Source organism: Sus scrofa, chromosome 18 (assembly GCF_000003025.6).
Source record: "Sus scrofa isolate TJ Tabasco breed Duroc chromosome 18, Sscrofa11.1, whole genome shotgun sequence".
Classification (NCBI taxonomy): domain Eukaryota; kingdom Metazoa; phylum Chordata; class Mammalia; order Artiodactyla; family Suidae; genus Sus; species Sus scrofa.
Genome location: NC_010460.4, coordinates 33,810,352 through 33,824,087, shown reverse-complemented (window position 1 = coordinate 33,824,087; position 13,736 = coordinate 33,810,352). Strand labels below are relative to the sequence as shown.

The window sequence follows — 13,736 nt, the reverse complement described above, 5'->3', positions numbered from 1 at the left end:
AAAGTTCCTATATTTAACTTCCTATATTTACCTTAAGTGGTGAAATGCTAAATTTAGGTAGACTGTGAAAAGCCAGGTCTGTAGTTTATAATCCCAAAAGTGACCTTTAAAAAACTATGCAAAGAGATAACAGTTTTTTAAAAAGCCAATATATAAAATAAAATGGAGTACTTAGAAAACATAAATTTAATAAAAAATACATTTTGATTTTTTTTAAGTTTTTTTGTTTTTTTAGGGCCACACGCATGACATATGGAGGTTCCCAGGCTAGGAGTCCAACCGGAGCTATAGCCCCTGGCCTACGCCACAGCCATAGCAACGCTGGATCTGAGCCTTGTCTGAGGCCTACACCACAGCTCACAGCAATGCTGGATCCTTAACCCACTGAGCAAGGCCAAGGATGGAACCCGTGTCCTCATGGATGCTAGTCGGGTTCATTAACCACTGAGCCACGAAGGGAACTCCCCATTTCATTTTTAAAGGAGAAATGCTTGAGTTCTCAGCTCTGATTAAAAAATAGAGGAGTTATTATGTTGAATATACCAGTGTCCAGCCCACTACCCCAGGCCTGAGAGAAAAGACACAATTACCTGTGAAGTTCTGAGCTTTGAGATGCAGATCATAGAGCTTGTGGATGTAGCGTATATACATCTCTTCCTTGTTCAGTTCAGTCTTATAGAAGTTCTATAAAAAAGAGCATAAATATGGATATTTCAACAATCAGGCTGGCAAGTATCTGCTCTTTACTCTGCTCGATGTTCCATGTCTTGCACCAAGAGAACAGATACATTTTTCCATACAAATGTACTTTAAAAATCAAGTAAGGAGACCCAGTGATAGATTTAAAAAATTTTTATTATAGTTGATTTACAATGGTCTGTCAATTTCTGCTGTTCAGCAAAGTTTAATATTGTTTTCCAACTGCCAATGGACAATCAGTTAATTCAATCAGAAATATTAAATGCATGTAAGAGAATAACCTGTTTATTAAATTTGATCAGTGATATTCAAAGGATAGTTTCTTTAATTTTAAACTTATTTGGTTTTAAATGAAAGGTTTCCAGTTTATGATCAGAACATAAAAGGATTAATGAGAGATTTTATTTCAGATTACTGTTTTGGAGCTTATTGAAAATATTTTGTTTATAAAAAAAGTATCTGGATCTTACCATACGTGTCTAAAATGCTTTAACATTAGTCATCAAAAACTCAACTTTGACCTGGACATGTGATGTTGGCATTTTAAAGGTATATTTTATAGGCATCCATTCCTTTACCATACCAGAAAACATATTAGTCCAGACTGAACTTGGTAAACATAGGAGCAAATGTGTAATAAGTTGGATTCCAGCATAAGCATGATGTTCTGAGACTCTCAGACACTTTTAGTGAGTGGATCATGATACACTATGAAATCCCGACTTAAGCCATATTAACTACTATCAGCCTTGCTGCTGTCACTTTACCGATGTTAGCTCGTATACAAAAGAAGGAAAAGGAATAGTGATGATAAGTCTGTCGACCTGAAGGAGTGACAGGTTTTTCTAAGGGGGGAAGGCCAGGAATTCTAAAAAATTTTGAAGCTGATTAGCCAGAAAGAGCTTTGATAATGGACCAAACGAGCCAATGTGGCTAATTAAACTGTAACTTGGGCTTGAAGCCTAAGGATCTGCTGTCAATGAATTTTCTGGCCACTTCCTAACAGGTGTCCATTCTTCAATATGAGGACTCGTCTAACCTTGAGGCACTGAAACTTAGTTGAATGCATCATAAACAATATTTTTTCTAATTGACACCATTATCCAACCCCTTCCTCTTGTGTCCTGGAGATCTTGGCATTCTTTAAAAAGCTAAGTAAAGAATGCTGTTCACATCTCTCTGATTAGAACCAAAATCATTTCATTAGCAAGAGTTGCTGTACCATAAACATAACTCTAACAGCTCCATAGCAGGCTTTTATATTATTGAAGGATGATTTGCTTTCATACTTCTCTGCTAAGAAGATTTCTTTAGGAACAAAACAAGCTATTACTCTGTAAATGAAGAGTTCTTAACAACAACAAAAAAGATCTCTCCAGGCAGCAGATGAGACTCTGTCAGGTATGTCTGGCAAAACTAGTGAGTGACACAAAGAACAAAACAATAATTCCATTTCCTAGTATTAGTTATGTCAAAGATTACACATTTTTACCCATCTAGCACTACAGTTTAACTCTGATCTTATAAAGAAAGCCAGAGTTCTCCTGCAGAAAATCTGGAATTGATCTTTTCAAAGAGTTAAGACTGAGCTCTAGGAGGAAGTAAGTGGTTAAAGAGAACCATACTGCAGCTAGAAAACATCAAAAACTTTCCATATGGAGTAGAATCTAAAAAGATCAGCTTCAACGTTATATATGTGGTCTTTTAATAAAAGTATTCTCATGCTAGTTGAAATTAGAACAGCTTTCAAAATGTGAGCATTTCCTATAAAGATTATTCTTGTGTCAAACTATCAGGATAAATTATTTGTCTCAAGTGACCATTGATGGGGCCACTGATTTTATTAAGTCTCGGGCTTACTCCCACTGGAAAACTATGCGAAACACATGTAGGTCAGAATATGCATTCTTTCATCCAAAGAAATGATCTGTTAGAGCAAATGAGGAAATGAATCCAGGGTCTACATTTGTTTGTGTACCTCCACACGGAGGGCCCTGGGAGAGAAGACGGAGATAATCAATAGAAGATGATTTCTTTGGGAAAAGGGAAAAGCTTTCTTTTTTTTTTTTTTTTCTTTTTTTGTCATACTGCAGCATGCAGAAGTTCCCAGGTCAGGGAGGGAACCTGAGCCATAGCAGCCACCCAAGCTGCGGCAGGGACCATGCTAGATCCTTAAGCACTAGGCCACCAGGGAACGCTGGCCAAGGCTTTCTTTGAAGTCATTTATGAGACTTGTTCCTGGAGTTGCAGCAGAACCAGGAGACAGACTGAGAAAACCTGAAGCTTATACAGCTCTTTGTTTTTCTCCCCAAATACTGATGTACAACTAGGGACATGGAAGGAGATCAGGTGGGGGAACTTGACCCTGGTGAAAGGCTGGCAAAAAGCTGGGGAAGCACAGATAGGAAATTTAAAAGTGGGAATGACTGTGCTCAAGGTTAGAAATAAGTGCTAAGAGGAGAGGTAATGGGCTGACCCAGTGAGCTTGACTTGATGGCCTGGAGGTTACTGTTGGGTCAGATGACAAAAATTATGGAAGAAACTGCATAATAAGATGTGGCCTGATAGAGGATGCTCAGGCTGTGCTATTTTTAGTGACTGATATCGGAGGTGGAGATGTAACAATTAAATGCAAAAATGAGGAGGAAGTGGTGGGTGTGGTAAAGAAGGATAAAGTCATATATTCAGAGATGAAGAAATGCGCAGAGAGAAAACACATTAGGGAATCAGATTAACAAGGCAGTCATCAGACAGCAAAATCCTGAGTGCTGAAGAGGGGCTATTAGGGGAATAAACAAAACAAAACAAAACAAACTGAAATCAGAGAGCTAGGACAAGACAGCATCAGAGTGGGGGACAAAATAAAATTTCAAAGGTGCAGGCAAATAGAGCAAAAGACATGTGAGAGACTCATATGGATCAGGGTAAGAACTGGAATTCTGTCTGTGCAAGTACTTAGAATAGATGATGAGGTTTCAACTATTCTGCAGAACAAGAAAAAGAGACCATGATATTCACAAATTTAGAACTGGAAGCAGTCACAAGGCATTCCTGTATTTGAAATCCGATTAAGGTAAACTATTTAAAGCATCAATTTATCCATATTATAATTTGAAAAAGGAATGTAAACCTCTGGTCATTCTTTTGCTCTGTAGTGAGATTACCATTTTACTAATAGTTAGTTATGAGACATTTCAATATAAATTTTATTTTACTTCCACAGTTCTGGTGTAGCCAATTATCCTTACATAATCCTATTTTTGTTCTCAAAAATGTCTTGTTTGGCTGAGATATTATACGGTCATTCTGGTTACAACCCAAACTTTAACAATAGTGGTATTAAGGATTTAATCTGCAAAAAAGCCAGAGAGTAGAAATTCATGTGTGAAACAGGAAACAGGTCTGTTTACAAAAGAAGAGTGTTAATATTTATTAAAATCTAGAATAAATGTAAGAAGGACAGAAACTGTGCACACAGAGGTGAGACGTGTCCCCTTCTCCAGGGACCTCGTGCTTTTTCCTAGGAGAGCACAAAAGACTCCAGAGCAGAAGAGTGATGTTGCAGGAGAAGGGAGGCACTGCCCTGGGATCTTCGAGTGGGTGTGTTCTGCAATGTTCTGAGCTGAGAATCTTCTAGCTTTTAATTCAACTTGAAGCCAAAACAGTTCTAAACTCTTCTAAGAAACACCCAGCTCAAGACATATTGTGGGTGAAAAACAAACAAAGCCTAGTGTTTCTGTGAAATAACACACATTAGGAATATAAGGAAGAAAAGGGGAAGCGTCTACTAACCAGGAGGCTAACTGTGCAGCCAATCTTTTTGCCGTCTACCTCACCCACTTTCATGCAGTCCCTAAAAACAAAAAGCAAGAGTCAGAACTTAGAACTTCCTTCCTAGGGGCAAACATAGTTTGTTCTTTCAGGGGAAAACACAACAAAAACAAAAAACCCATCAGAGACTAGAAGCAATGAGCAGGTTGCTGCTGGGATAAAGGCTCAGTGGAATAGAGGAAGGGCCCTGGGAGGTGTGAGCTCAGCGGAGGCTGGGGGGTTGGGGGTGTCAGACCCTCCTGAGCCCCATTTTCCACTGAGAATTTTCACTTCCAGGTAGATTGCGCTTCCTTTCAAAAGACCAGGGGCTCAGGCGGACAGTATACTGAAGGTGTCATATTATACACTTGCACTGGGAGGAGAAGGAGCTGGTCATCACAGTGAGAATGAGGCTTTTATTCTTAAAATGCCATGCGTTTAAGTGGGATGAACTGCTTTAGCAGTTTAGGTCATTTCAAAATCAAAAAATGATGTCTATGAAAGGTAACAGTGTGGTTTCATTTCCCCTCCCCTTTGGTAAGAAAACAGCATGACTGTACAATTCTCTGTTACTCTGTTGTCCCCCTAAGACAAATGGATCTACTGATTCTAACAGACGAGTCTAAACACACAAAAAAATTTTTTTCTTTAAAGACAGGACTCTGAGAACCCTCTTAGTTCATTAAGACTTTGAAAGAACTGCCAAAAAACCCCAGAACAAAACATAGGGAAAAACAAATAACTCTGAACCAGCTAGTTAGAAGTCCATCATTTACTGCACAAAGTTCCACTCTCTGATGATTAACTCTTTTGAGTGATTAACTCAAGTGGAACATTGACTCTGTTCTAACTCCTGGACTTTCTAAATGTAGCGCAGCACATCTGGAAAATGGGGGACTCGGCTTACCTGTAATCTAACAACCTCTCCATGAGTCGAGTTACAGTGGCGATTAATGAAACACCACTTTCCCTCCATGTTTCCCGCTCAATTTTCTTTAGTAGACTGGAAAAGAAAGAACCCAGGGCATTTTCAACATTTATTTTTATCAGTCACCATGACAACTATTTTACTTTCATCAGTACCTTAAATGCCTTAGCAACCACGGCAACATCTCACAAGTAGCACAATTTGCAAACAATGTCTTACCTAGGATACGGACCAAATAGTGGAATTCTAATCCAGGAAGCATTGACAAAGCAAATTGATTTTCAGATTATCCAAGTCATCAAATACGAACACATGCATATAATCATATTTTCAAAATATGCAAGCACCTCACAGCTCAAAGACACTGTTTCCTAGCTTCTCTCTTCCACTAACAGAGGCTCGCGCCCCACCACATCAAATAACACTGCGAAAAGCGAAAACAGGAGTGCCTCTAAGTTTACTTTTAAGTAAGAGCTTGCTTTATTCACATAAAAACGTTTTCCTACCTCTCAGTGGAATGCATCTTCATCCAAGCAGTTTTACTGCAATGCAACTGCTACAGGAAAATCCTTGTACAGACGGTATGACGTTTTGCGTTTTTTCCTTTCACTTAACATTTGCCCACTCAATACATATTGTACTATCTGTGCGCTCACTCAACAGTTTCATTCATTTTGTCATTAATCACAGAGGCTTTTTCTATGTGGTTATTACAGCAGACTGATGACAAGTACCAAACCACATCTCTCCTCCTACATTTTCCCTACACTTAAGCACCTTGGAGCAGAGGCACTGCTATGTAAACACAAAACAGTAACAATCATAGTAATTAGGGGCTGTTTGACTTTCCCTCCCACCTTGTGACAAATTCACCATATACTTGGCAAAAACCTTTACGGTTGAACTGTCCCCAGAAGATAGAAGTAAAAACATAGGCATGATGATATAAAGATGCTTCCCTTCCCCTCCTAAATTCAGTGATCATTATTTCTGCCTAAAATCTTGTTTCCCTTTCATCTTGGTTTCAGGAATAACACAGAGGGAGAAAACATTTCTTACAAGCACCATCTCAGCCTCGCATATACTGTGCCTAGCAGAAAAAAAAAGCTGTTTTGTCAAATCTTTTTTTTTGTTCTGTGGCTACATTCGCTCTCAATTTTCCTTCCCACTCTCAACTTTGTCTTGCTATTGCCATTCCAGTGCCCAGTCTTGTCTCCTCATCTGTTGCCCAAGCATCCCTGATCATTTGTTTTTCCTGTTTATTCTGAGCTACTTCCTAGGTTAAAGAGGAGGGCAAGGGGGAGACAAAGCACATGAAAGGATGGAGTTAGCCCTGACTAATCCCCCAAGGAAAGGACCCCTCGTTTGTTCTAAATGCGTTTTCTTTAAAACAAACAAACAAACAAAAAAACCTCTGAAAAGCACCAGTTTCAAGCTTAAATGCCAAACTGGTACTGGATCAAGTACTCAAATGCAAATCTGCCTGCCAAAGCAATGCAGGATGATGGAGACATCTTCCCAAGTGACAGCCCACACCTCATACACTTTGAGGCTGAAAAACAAAGAACTCAAGTTAGGTAATAATTCTAAAAATATATGGAGACTTCTTTTACAGGCATGAGTTTCATTAATTAGCACAGCCTCCAGATGCAGTAGGAAATCTCAGCTACACAATCCTCTTGTAAAAAGAGGCACAGCTTTGCAGAGATTGTTTTCCTGAGTAACTCAAGACCCAAATGTCGGGACCAAGCCTAGAATGCAAACCATCTGCCTTCTCTGCCAGGCTTGCTCTTTCTGTGGGGCAGCCAGACCTCCCAGTTTACCTGATACACACCAACAAGGAGAGGCTCTCAGGCAAGAGGAGGAGAGTCTAGATCACTTGGGTGACATTGGCCTACCATTTGGTATATTTCCATTTGGTCTGTAATTGTGTTGACGTGCTCATGTTGAGTACACAAGGAACTCATCTAATAATGGTGAAAGATGATTCCTTTCCTTTTTTGGGGGGGAAATAAAGTGATAAATGGCTGTTACATAAACTAATGCTCTAAACTTTACGTACATGTCAAAAGAGCATAAGTTATGCATCATTCTTTTTTAACTTTTTAAACCATTTTTAGAAGTACACTTAATGTGTAATGTTGCATTAGTTTCAGCAAGAGGATTCAGTAATACAGAAGAATATCAATATCTATTCTTTTTCATATTCTTTTCTTTCCTTTTTTTTTTTTAGGGCTGCACCTGCAGCATAAAGTTCCCAGGCTAGGGGTCAAATTGGGGCCAAAGCTGTCATCCTACACCACAGCCACAGCAACACCAAATCTGAGTCACATGTGCGACCTATGGCACAGCTTGTGGCAACACCGGATCTTTAACCCACTGAGCAAGGCCAGGGATCAAATTCACATCCTCATGGACACTATGTCAGGTTCTTAACTGGCTGGGCTACAGTGGGAATTTCCAGATTCCTTTTCATTATAGGTTATTATAAAGCCCTAAATATAGTTCTCTGTGCTATACAAGGGTCCCTGTTGTTTCTATTTTATATACAGTAGCGTGCATATGTTAATCCTAAACTCTTAATTCATCCCTCCCCACCCCTGAAAGGTGAGATCCTCTTGCTTATTGATAGGCAATGGGACTCAGTACCATTGAGGAGCAGGATAATTTGCAGTCCTGTAGGATGACACATCGCTCACCAGGCTTTTACTCTATGAAAGCATATGAAGGGTGTACGATTTGACCTTCGTCTGACCTCTCTGTGTCATAGTGGGATTGTTCAGAGGCCATGGCTTATATAAAACACCTGTGTCTGTGTGTGCTCTTGTTATTTCAAAGAGAAACATTAGAGACCTAAAATATTGTTATGTAGCTGCTATAATTAAATGTGTGATCACTAAACAAAGATTTATGAAATAATTTGGGGTCTTAGTGAATTATTTAGAGCAATATTTACAAAGCATGGTAGAGGACTGATGTGGAGTTTCTCTCTTCTCTTCTGGAGGGTAGAGCCTCTGAGGGTGTCAGTACCTCTACCATGTGCTGCTACGGCCCAGTCATGCTGTATCCTCAGCCTTAGAAGAGCACCTAGCACAGGGAGATGCTCAAGAAATGAAGCCCAGTGAGAGAATTAAGTGATCCCAGAGAAGCAGAATTTAATTCTGATACTCTCTTCTGGATAGTGCATGGGCGGCAATGATCCACTATTTCAGTATTATCCAAAACAATGAATCCTGAACTCTATTTATTTCAAAAAGATTTTGTGTGGGCAAAGGAGAGGGTTAAGGAAAGATGAGTTCTTAAGAAGGAAGATAGGATACGAATCCACAGTATCATTCTAAAGAGGTGATTTTGGGAAGCAGTGTGCTACTTTCAGCTTCTGAACAAATTTAAAGACATTTTGGCCATGAGTTACAGAGAGTAAATGAAAATCTGTACCATAACGGCATGTGTGCCTAATTCATAATGTGTGCAATGACTCATCGGGATTACACTAATTCCCTGTGATTTCTAGTACCAAAAAGGTATTTTATTGTCTCCTGAAATACAGTTAGATTTTTCACTTTCTTTCCTGAGCCCAGGTAGTAATGACATTTAATTATCACTTTATGTTTTATTTATTCCCCATATGCTGATCATAAAAGCATGAAAGAAAAATATTTATAGTAACATTTCTAGTAATATGCTAAGAATCAACAAAAGACTAAAAATCTCCATTGAATGAATCAGGCACCTTAAAATAGTCCTAATTATAGAGGCTTAATATGTTAATTATTGGTTTGCTTTTAATGTCAAGGTACATCTTCTATTTCAAAGCCCTATTTATACACAAGCAGTCCAAATTGCATGCCATCAGGCCCTTATTAAAGCAGATAAGAGGCACTATAGAGCTATGTGAGTGTTTATTAATCTCGTGAATTTATTATAAATAATTAATCCCAAATCTCAAGAGATTCATTTCACTGAGTGCTTTCTCATTTTAGTTCTTTGTTCAAGCCAAGGACTAGTAACTGAACTGAGAGTGGTTCTCAAATGCAATTTATTATAGTGGATGAGGTTTTAATCAGAATTCTTGCTAAACTCCAGCTGTCATGAAAGACAGATGCTTTGTATATTAGAATGAACAAGGACTTGGTGAACAATTATTAAAAGTTCCAATTTAATTATGGTATCAGAAGAAAATGGCATTGTTCAGGATTCGGTACAAAAGAATATATTTTATCACCCACCACCACCACAAGAAATCTGTATGCCCCCTTCTTGGCTGTTCCTTTCAATATAATTTTCTTAAAAGCTTCAAGAATGATTCTGAACCAGGCAAGCTGAAATCTATCAGTCGCTAATAATACTTTTCAAACCTGTATACTAATATATTTACAGCTCTAAATTTATGATCGTGACATGAATTACAGAATTTTAAATTTGGCCATCAGTATTAAAGCATTCATATTTCGTTTTAGGTGACACGTGGGTGTAAATATAAGCAAAAAAAAATTTTAATAGACAAAGATATTGCTAAATTGTTTTTGTACTTCTGAAAGAATTGTGAACATTTCCCAAGCCCAGTGAGCCGGTTCTTTCTTCAGGAAGAAACATTTCATAAGTACACAAAGTTTGAAAAATGACTAAGCTCCATAGAAAGCAGTAGAGAAAACAAGCACTAGAATTAAACTCCGAAAGCGCTAAAACCTTTATGTGTCCTCTGGCCATTTCACCCGGTGGATGAATCCTTGATGCGAGTAATTCACCCTGTGCCGGTGATCACACTCTTACATTAGTGAGGACAACCTCACATTCTTACATGAATAAGGACAACCTTGAAGCCCCCTTCCAACACTCCATTTATTTCTCTATCCTCTAGACAAATCCTAATCGTAGAATTGACTAAAAATGATTTGCTTCTGCGATATTCCAATAAGAAATATTTAGGAAGCAGTGAACAATGCTGAATGAGCAATCGGTACTGAAAAATTAAATCAAGTGTTGAGGAATAGATGCAAACTGGATGAAGTATCCCAACAGCACATCAGCCAAGGATGTCTTGCTTTCGAAAGCACCACGTACCAACATGACCAACATACCATTTGTTTTCCTCTCCCTCTTCAGCCTCTTTAAAAGCATTATCACGTAACCCCCGTTTTAAAATTATTAGGCATGAAGAGAGTGAGCTGTGTTACATAACACTTGTGATCTGTCCTAATCAGACTAATCTGAGATACGTCTAATTATCAGTATAATAAGATCCATTTGCCAGAGTTAGGCAATTATCCTTTATTTCACACTCCACAAAGACAAAGCACTCCTGTGAGACCCAAGCTGTCTTTGTAGTTCTCCCGCTGCTTATCACTGACACCAACTGCCCCCAGTAGAAGCAACTTGAGATAAACATGTTACTCACATACTGTTGAAGAGCTCACGGTATGTTTCATCACCTTTGCCTTCCGACATCAGGCTGTCCAGTTTGTCAATGAGCTTGGCTTCCACCTGAAACATATCCAAGTGTTACTCTCTCTTTCCTCCCCTTCTCAAGTAGGCTTTCCCAAGCAAATTGAAACCTATTTATTTCTGTAAGGGAGAAAGCCACAGTAAATTTTGTGAAAGCGGCATTATCAGCTTTGGTTAACAGGAGACACCCCCTTGGAATTCTAGGGGGCCAATTTAGATGCAGCAACATGACTCCAAACTCCCGGTGGGGTAGCAGGTGCTGCCGCCAAAGACTCTTATTTGTTGATTCAAACACAAATGCCTTCAGCCCAGCTTAAACGTTTGAATTCCTTTTTTGGGAGCTGTAAAAACTGGCAAGCCCAATGTCTTTTTTTTTAAATCACGATAAATATAAGAACATCAGCAAACTAATGTATCCTTAAATATTCATTTAAATATTTGATGTGCTTTGTCTCTATTTTCTTTCTCAAAACACTTCGAGGTTGCGCCACAACTTTGCTGAAGTGGAGAATTTGTCCTAACCATGTGCAGATGGTAGATCCATACACATATTCTAAGTCAGCAATAAGCAGCATGAGAGAGAAAGGACATATTTCCTGAAAACTGTAGTCAAAATATTTGTATTTTCAAGAATGTAAATCCTTTAGGACTTGACTATCAGAAAGGCAGAAATGAATATCCCTTCATCTCTCTGAGGCAGCAAGAGACAGAAAATGAAGAATCTGCTTGGCCAGAGAGAGTTAAACAACTAGGAGCTGGGAGGGATATTTGGCTTTGTCAAAGGACTAAGCCCGATTTTTCTCTTTGAATCAAACTTCATAAGATGTTAAAAGAGACGGCAAGTGGGTCTTGCCCAATACAATTTTTAAACAGCCTTTCATTCAGCTATTAGCTTTCTTGAAAATAAATGCAGATATTAGTACAGATGAAATGCCATGTTTTGGGGAATGGAAGGGTTCTATGTATGCATTCAGCTTGTTCATACAGTTGATGATCATTTCTAAGACTTGAGAAGGGCTTCATCTGGAGAAGCAAGGGGGAGACCCAGCTCCTTCCCACAGGTGAGCGAAGTGACTGTGTGAACAGGTACTAGGCCTGCAATCTCCAACATGAATGACTCGGCATGGCAAAAGCAGCCGATTTCTGCTATGAGATCTGGTTCTGTAATAAGAACAACTGTCTTTCCAAAACTGAGGGAGCACTGTGAGATCCTGTGTCAAAGATAAATAATGGGCTCATCTCCTTGGAATTTCCCTTATGACCATCCCTACTGCTTTTCCCTTTAAATTAATTCTCCATGCTTCAAGCAAAGAGCAATAAAACACACTGCGCATCAAATGTTCAAAGCTAAGCCATTCCCCAAACACAATATGCAGACCACTGAGAGGTCAATGATTTTAAGAATCATTAACCTTCTCATTCCTCTGCCTTGTGTCCAGCTGGGAGCCAATAAAACGTCTGCCAGTTCTTAAACACAGACAGGACTTTTTTAGCTGAAAGAGAATGAAATGTTTTTTGGGGGGCTTCTCCTAGGCTCTGGGAAACACAGTACCAGAGGGTGTCCAAGGCTATGTAGCTCATAGCTCAGGAGTAGGCAGCCCGGGCTGGAATCTGGGTTCATTGACGGCAGGTTCGGTGCTCCTTCCCTAACTCAGAGTTGAATGTGGAGGCCCAGAGATGCTCAAGGAGAACTGCAACTCTTCCAGCTGCTCTGAGGAGCAGCACATCCACCTACCTGTTTAAAATTGCCACTCCGCCTCTGCTCCCAGTCCATCATATCATGAAAAATAGGAATCATGACATTCCGGAGATCTGGCTGGGGTATCAAGGTCACTTCTAGGAAAGGGCCAATCAGGGCAGGGATGAAATGAAGCTTGTGCTCTCCTAAATTGAATGAAATATTTACATTTCAGTATATTTAGTTTTAATAAAATTTCAGAAAATTAATGTTACAAAATTTGTTTAAAACTACTGTTGCAAATATACATTCAACTGTAGCTGTCTTCTCAAGCAAGAAAATATTTCCCTAAGCAGATATATAAACAGTAAATTTCCATGTGTTAATATTTCTCCATCATTTTTAATTTAAAAACTAGGGATTTACCTTATTCAAAGTTTTAAAAAGCCATAAGTTACAATGAAATATTGTATAAATCATTAGGAATTGGTTAGGTATACTATGGTACATTCACTTATTAAAATTTTTATGCAGTCATTAAAAATGAGGTTGAAGAAGAGTAATACAGGTGAACTTTTTCAATATAATTAACTGAAAACGCAAGGTACAAGTACATTATGCACAAGTAGCACTTTCACTTAAAAAGAAAATATATATGATAGGCTAGAATATAATATTTCCTAATACAATCCACAGTGGTTATCTCTGGGTGATGATATCCCTGGTGATTTTTAAAAGTTGTTCTTAAGTGTATTATATAATTTTTCTTGTTTTATTACATAGTAAACATATTGCCAAAGTAAAAATTTAAATGGTGGCTCAAACCAACAAACAAAGAACAATTTTCTGAAAAGATTACAATATGATAATAGTGAACTCAAATTGGTGTTTAATAGGTGCTCAAAGGTATGGTACCCATAATTCAAAGGAAAGGAAGATGGAGGGTGGGGTGGACACAGATGATTTTGTCTAGAAGATGAATATTGAGTTTGGTCCATTACTCCAGTCATCCATGTTAAATCTCAGAGAGTTTCTATTTTTATTGTAAGAAAAGGGCATGCTGTGACAAATGTACTATTGTACATTTCATGTATGTACATTACATGTATAACCCTTCACGCCATGGATGAAAGCATATGATACTGAAGCATCTACCGAAACCCTTTCCTGTAAGCC

At 38.6% G+C, this 13,736-nt stretch overlaps 1 protein-coding gene across 10 annotated transcripts in view; it reads right to left on the bottom strand.

Annotated features, from left to right (window-relative positions):
* DOCK4 (dedicator of cytokinesis 4) overlaps positions 1 to 13,736 on the bottom strand; it is a 456,170-nt gene that overhangs the window by 55,281 nt on the left and 387,153 nt on the right. For 6 of the 10 annotated variants that reach the window (XM_021079277.1, XM_021079279.1, XM_021079282.1 and 3 more), the window contains 6 exons: positions 12,618 to 12,766; positions 10,836 to 10,921; positions 5,657 to 5,683; positions 5,417 to 5,512; positions 4,492 to 4,552; positions 591 to 684 (listed from right to left, as the gene is read on the bottom strand). In XM_021079277.1, the coding sequence (XP_020934936.1) occupies positions 591 to 684; positions 4,492 to 4,552; positions 5,417 to 5,512; positions 5,657 to 5,683; positions 10,836 to 10,921; positions 12,618 to 12,766 (513 nt within the window). The remainder of the gene's footprint in view (positions 1 to 590; positions 685 to 4,491; positions 4,553 to 5,416; positions 5,513 to 5,656; positions 5,684 to 10,835; positions 10,922 to 12,617; positions 12,767 to 13,736) is intronic. The other 4 variants (XM_021079281.1, XM_021079285.1, XM_021079283.1 and 1 more) reach the window with 1 other exon arrangement.